General features: G+C 43.4%; 1 protein-coding gene across 2 annotated transcripts; it reads left to right on the forward strand.

The window, feature by feature from the left end:
• The first annotated feature begins 1,603 nt into the window (after nucleotides 1-1,603).
• LOC148037453 (putative methyltransferase PMT17) lies at nucleotides 1,604-5,830 on the forward strand. 2 transcript variants are annotated; one of them, XM_087676399.1, is made up of 8 exons: nucleotides 1,604-2,034; nucleotides 2,213-2,263; nucleotides 2,541-3,174; nucleotides 3,606-3,816; nucleotides 3,925-4,222; nucleotides 4,581-4,973; nucleotides 5,056-5,133; nucleotides 5,211-5,830. In XM_087676399.1, exons 3-8 carry the CDS (start codon nucleotides 2,542-2,544, stop codon nucleotides 5,455-5,457), a joined length of 1,860 nt encoding a protein of 619 aa, XP_087532525.1. In that variant the 5' UTR covers nucleotides 1,604-2,034; nucleotides 2,213-2,263; nucleotide 2,541; the 3' UTR covers nucleotides 5,458-5,830. The 2 variants fall into 2 exon arrangements, with proteins under 2 accessions (XP_087532525.1, XP_087532524.1); XM_087676398.1 differs by lacking the exon at nucleotides 2,213-2,263 and having other exon boundaries at nucleotides 1,605-2,034.
• Nucleotides 5,831-6,293: the final 463 nt, after the last annotated feature.

A 6,293-nucleotide genomic window follows, 5' to 3' on the forward strand; every position in this document is an offset into this window, starting at 1 on the left:
TTTATCGTCTCACATTTTTGACCTCTGTCATGTTGCTATCCATCTAGCTTCCATCTTGCATAAAGTGGAAAGTTGCATCTTTACAACAACTCATCTAGCGTAAAGCCTCAACTTTTAAGGATGACATGTCCCTTTTGATATCCAATCAAAGCTTGTCCTTCAATATGCATGAAAAGGGACCAAGGTGATGGTTTGAGTCTTGGTTCACTGACATCTTTGATTGGCTTGATGAAGCCGGCCTTCAGTTTTAAGAATCACTCTCCCTCATAGACTTGACTATTGGGTAATGGAATACATAGCTCTCCCTAAGTTTAACCCTAGATAATTGATAAGCACAAGAATGTAGTTCAACATATATGCATGGAGCAATTAGGTATGATGATGGCTACGAAAACTAAGGTCCAAGATAGGATAACTTGGAACAAGAATGAGTCCATACCATCTCCTACAAATTCTTAGCACAAGAAAATATATCTCCAAAATTTTGAGCACAAAGAACCTAATAGTATATAGTGTAGATCAAGAGCCATATTAGAAGAAGGAGGAGGAGGAGGAACATGAAGTAGAAGGTGAAGAATGGTGCTTCAATTAGCATAGTATAATTTGTTGTTGAACAAATTCGGTGAGGTGAAGTTTGATGTAGAAGAATAGTGGCAATTGTAGCACGTCGAATCAATTAGCGTGGAAAAGAAGCCGGCACATATTGCAACCATGTTGAATCATTTCGGTTAACTTTTGTGTGAAAGTGTGTGCTTGTCTAATTTTCCAACATGTGCAAGTTCATGTACTTGCATGTGTCTAGGTGCTAATGTAATATAATATTTTTATTAAGGTGCCAACCCCCCCCCTATAGTGAGGCAAATGAAGATTGGTCCTTGGGATTCGAACTCAACCTAAACACACACACACACACACGTATGCACATTGTTGGCATTTAAACCTGATTCATTTAGCAACTTTGTCAAAGTGCTGGTTGATTCTTTGTGAGCACTTTGAGCCTGAACACTCCTCTTAACGTCCATCAACTTGAGAAAGTTTGCCAAGTGGCTAGTGCAGTGTACATGTTTGTAATGCCATCCACTTGCACGACCCTAAACGTCCATTATCAGCACATTCTGTGGTGTTGAGCCTAGTTGATGGAGTACTTCTGTCAACAAGAGAGAGTCCATGACACGTGGCAACCATCTATTCATTATCAGCACATTCTATGGTGTTGAGCCTAGTTGATGGAGTACCTCTGTCAACTAGAGAGAGTCTATGCCACATGGCAACCATCTATCTATTCATTATCACCACAACATAAATGCTTCTTGTTTCATTTCTAGTAAAGGACAGACGCTTCTATCTCATAGATTTTGCCTCTTTCTCCTTGCTCATTGACGCTTTAGTATCAACTACAGTGGGAATACAAGACGCTAGGGTAATGCACTTGAGTTCATTGACTTGAGAAAGACATGATGTTAACTTTACAAGGTAATGTAGTTGAGTCCATTGACATGAGTGGGACACAACTCTTACTAAGAGAATGTGAGTATTGTGAGTGTTGTCTTGCAAAACAGACAAGGGGTGGGAATGTGGAAAGGAAAGAGCTGTGAGATACAGGAACGAGAGAGGGAGAGAGAGAGAGAGCGAGACCAGCAGCATCAGCAGCAGTAGAGATTAGAGACGAAGAGAGAGAGAGAGAGCGCGTCTCCCACCCACCACCACCGCGGCCTCTTGCCTACCTGGCCACAGAGAGACAACACACGCGCGCGCACACACAACGCTAAAGGCCATGTAAAAGGAGGACCCATCAGCATCATCATTAATTCCCTTGGAGGGAGTCCTGGGCCCCGGGGAACGCCACTGTCGGTGCACAGTGCACTGCCACCCGGGCGAGGCCGAGCGAGAGAGAGAGAGAGAGAGACAAAAGAGACGACTCCTCTCATACAAGTAACAAAGCTCATCTTTCTTCTCCATTTGTCTACCACCTTCTCCACCCTGCTTCATCAGACTTTAGCAAGGGAGAGAAGAAACCCCCTCCTCCCCGTCGAGGTATTGCCCTCTCTCTCTCTCTCTCTGTGTATCTATGTATGTGTGCGTTCGAGACAAAATGGCTGGCCTTATGGTTTCCGGCATCCACGAAACCATTGGATCTTTGGACGATTCATCTCCTAGGTCAGCCATGGTAGCTTCCGCAGCTGCTATGTAACTTTAATCCTTATGTTGATAGGTGGGATGATGGTAGGTGCAGTACGTGCCTGGGTAATGGGCAGCTTAGAAGGTACACTCTTTAGCACAATGCATGCACTGTCAAACACTAACATGTCCGACGACAAGCCATGACAAACATTAGCATTTTTGAGAACAAGTATGGCACATGCAAATGCCTGTGTTTGATGCCTTTTTTCGTCGGGAGGGGCTTGCATAGAGAGCATCGAAGCACCCATCGCAGCCGCAGCTGTCTCATAGCACGATCCGTACCCCCCATTTGTCAGGTTTTTTCCGATTGTAACCAGTTTCCAGTATACTGACCTCATTCTTCTCTTTCTGATCGCCAGGATGAGCTCTCCCAAGAAGCAACAGTCCGAGGGGAAGGGGTGGAGCACGACCTCCATCTTGGTTGTCATTGCCCTGTGTTTTCTGTGCTATATCCTTGGGGCATGGCAAAATGCTCCAAAGATTGAGTCGGATGCTGTTCCAATCAAAGAAGTTGTGGCATCTTCAGACTGTGGGACTCTGAACTTTGATTCCCATCACACCTCAGATGACACCTCAGATGATACTTCCATCAAGCTGTTTGAATCATGTGGTCCAGATTACGTTGATTACACACCATGCCAGGATCCAAAGAGGGCACTGAAGTTCCCCAGGGAAAAGCTAATGTACAGAGAGCGACATTGTCCTACTGGTGAGGAGAAACTCAGGTGTCTAATACCTGCTCCAGCAGGATATAAAACTCCCTTTTCATGGCCCAAAAGCAGAGACTTTGCCTGGTATGCAAATGTGCCTCATAAGGAACTGACAGTTGAGAAAGCCATCCAGAACTGGATCCAGTATGAGGGTAAGAAGTTCCGCTTTCCTGGTGGTGGTACAATGTTCCCTCGTGGTGCAGGTGCCTACATTGATGATATTGCTTCTTTGATCCCTCTATCTGATGGCTCAATTCGAACTGCTCTAGACACAGGATGTGGGGTAATTTGCTCTAAACTTGTAATCTGGTACAGTTCTATTGATCTAGTAAATCACAAGTTTTAGTTATGATTATCAGATTTAGGGAGGGGCAAGGTTTCTCAGTTGTTTTAGTCTCGTCTAGGGCAGCAGTCCATTCTTTCATTCAAACAATAGCACATCCAAATCAAAAGCTTCTACCAGATGTGCACATCTTCTGCTGGATCAAGCTGTTCTGCCTTTTATTTTGAGAGATTCTGGATTTTGCACTCCGAACTAAGAGCCAAGTGTGGTCTTTGATCTCAGAACATGTCCGGAAGCATCAGATTGTTCTGCATTGTCTCATGTGATTCATAACTTTTCCACTCTGAACTAGAATCCAATATGCCATTGTTCTCAGACATATTTAATATTTTAACTGAAAAATAGCCTCATTTGTTCATGTATTGATGAAGGTTGCAAGCTGGGGTGCCTATCTTCAAGAAAGGAACATTCTGGCAATGTCTTTTGCTCCAAGGGACACCCATGAAGCTCAAGTGCAGTTTGCATTGGAACGAGGAGTACCTGCTATGATTGGAATCATGGCTACCCAGCGTCTTCCATATCCTGCCCGAGCATTTGACATGGCTCACTGCTCGAGGTGTTTGATCCCATGGAGCAAATATGGTATTCAATACTATTCGGATTTGTAATGTACAGATTATAGACTGGATCTGCACATACCTCCATTTTGTTGGAAAACTTGTTTTGATTTTGGCACGTGTCACATGTCAGATGGACTTTATTTGATGGAAGTTGATAGAGTGCTGCGTCCTGGAGGATATTGGATCCTCTCTGGACCTCCAATCAACTGGAAAACACATTGGAAAAGTTGGGAAAGAACAAAGGAAGATTTGAATGAAGAGCAGGAGTCTATTGAGGTCCTAGCTAGGCATCTTTGCTGGAAGAAGATTGTGGAGAGGAACAATCTTGCGATCTGGCAAAAGCCATGGAATCACATGGACTGTGCAAAGTTTCACAAGGGAGGTGTTTTACCTCGGATTTGCAAAGGAGAAAATGCTGATATTGCATGGTATGTCTCTCTCAGATGGTGCACTCATGAATGCACACTTGCACAGACGTGTGCACATTTTTTGCCCTTAACCACTGGCCTATATTAGTTCAGTTTTGGTGTACTTCTAATCCATTAGATGTTACAACATAAGGTTATGGGTGCTCACAAAGTCTGCACCTGCTGTGCATGCATTTGAATGGCCTTTCGAACTTTGTTCAGAAAACTGTCACACCTTGCAGCTAACTCCAGTTGGTTATCAGAGCTTAGCTGATGCTTTGTGGTGGGTTATATTAAGCAGGTGTTATGCTCTGTGGTTGCAGTTGTGGAATCTGTTTGGAGTGAATCTTGACCATCATGTGGGCTTCTGTGAATGCAGGTACAGGAAAATGGAGACCTGCATTACTCCGCTTCCTGAAGTGCAAGACAAGAAAGAAATTGCGGGAGGAAAATTACAGAAGTGGCCAAAGCGACTTTCTGCAGTACCCCCTAGGATTCTTTCAGGCTCTTTACCCAGTGTAACAGCTGATTCTTTCAATGCAGATGCACAATTGTGGCTTGAAAGGGTATCTTATTACAAAGAATTGGTGATTAGGCCCCTTGCTAAGGGAAGATACAGAAACATTATGGACATGAATGCTGGTTTAGGGGGTTTTGCAGCTGCATTAGCTGCAGATAAAGTGTGGGTAATGAATGTTGTTCCCTATGATGCAAATGACAACACTCTCGGAGTTATATATGAGCGTGGACTTATAGGAACTTATCAAAATTGGTATAACATGTCCTGCACTGGCTGTCCAGTTTTATTACTGTGATTTTCCTGTGTATCTGATTGAGGCATTGTTTGTTCGCAGGTGTGAAGCTTTTTCCACCTACCCCAGGACTTACGATCTCATTCATGCGAACTCATTACTCAGCATTTACCAAGACAGGTGCTGTATTTTTTCATTTGAAAACTTGTGTCCACATCCTAGGTAATTCGTCAAATTGATGTGTTTGCTTGTAGCAGGTGTGACATCAGAGACATAGTGCTTGAGATGGACCGTATTCTGAGACCCGAGGGTGCTGTACTAATTCGTGACAATGTTGATGTTCTCAACAAGGCACGGAAAATCATCAGTGGAATGAGGTGGGAAAGCAAGCTTGTTGATCATGAAAGTGGCCCATTTGTGGAAGAGAAAATCCTAGTGGCTGTAAAGACTTACTGGACCGACAGGGAAGATCACAATTCAAGGAACGCAACAATGGCTGCCTGAGATGGACACGACATTTTGTGTCAGCAACACAATGGAGCTTGAATGATGGGATGGATCATCCTTAGCTTCTCACATTGGATATGAGTGCCAGCTGCACTTTTCCCCTGATCCTAAATCATACAGAAAATTGATACAACGATGGTTGCCCATCAATGCAGCTCTACAGGCCTAAGAGGCACTATCAGGGTGGTTATTAGTCACTGGCCTCCAAAAATTCAAGCTAGTCTTCAGTGTGAAGTGTTTCCTACACCCTTATGTAAATTTCTCCATTCTAAAGAAATTGTTAGCATTGCCCTTAGGCAATCCTTAGTGGATGGTGCACTCCAGACCAGTGGATTGTGCGCTTTTTAAGGATTAGTATCTGTTTACTCTAGCCATTTTGGCATGTGGGCTTGCATGGTGTTTTTTTTCCCTTTCTGCAGAAGAGAGCATTGAAATTAGGGACATTCTCCCTATGTGTATAGAGGGAGAATGTCTCTCTCTCTACACACACACACACACACACACACGTGCTCAGACACGTGTGTGCACATGTGCTGAGAGATATATGTATGTATCTATGTATTCTTTTTTTCGGGGTGGGGGGGGGGGGGGGTTCATGTGCACGTGCTAGTGGTGCCATGAAGGGGTTCTTGTTTTTGTGCCAATAGCACCTTGGAGTGGGTTGTAACTAAAACCTTGATGCTTCTTTATCCTAAATAGATATTTGTACTTGTATGCTTAATAATATTTAGTCAATATATGAGTTTTAAGTTCATGTTAGAAAGAAATATCTTTGCAAAAAGTAGGTATCTTGACTTGTCAAGGTATTAATTTTTTTGCAATTCACTTTTCCA

Source organism: Lygodium microphyllum, chromosome 4 (assembly GCF_053477565.2).
Source record: "Lygodium microphyllum isolate KBCC chromosome 4, Lygodium_microphyllum_v1.1.10, whole genome shotgun sequence".
Lineage (NCBI taxonomy): Eukaryota > Viridiplantae > Streptophyta > Polypodiopsida > Schizaeales > Lygodiaceae > Lygodium > Lygodium microphyllum.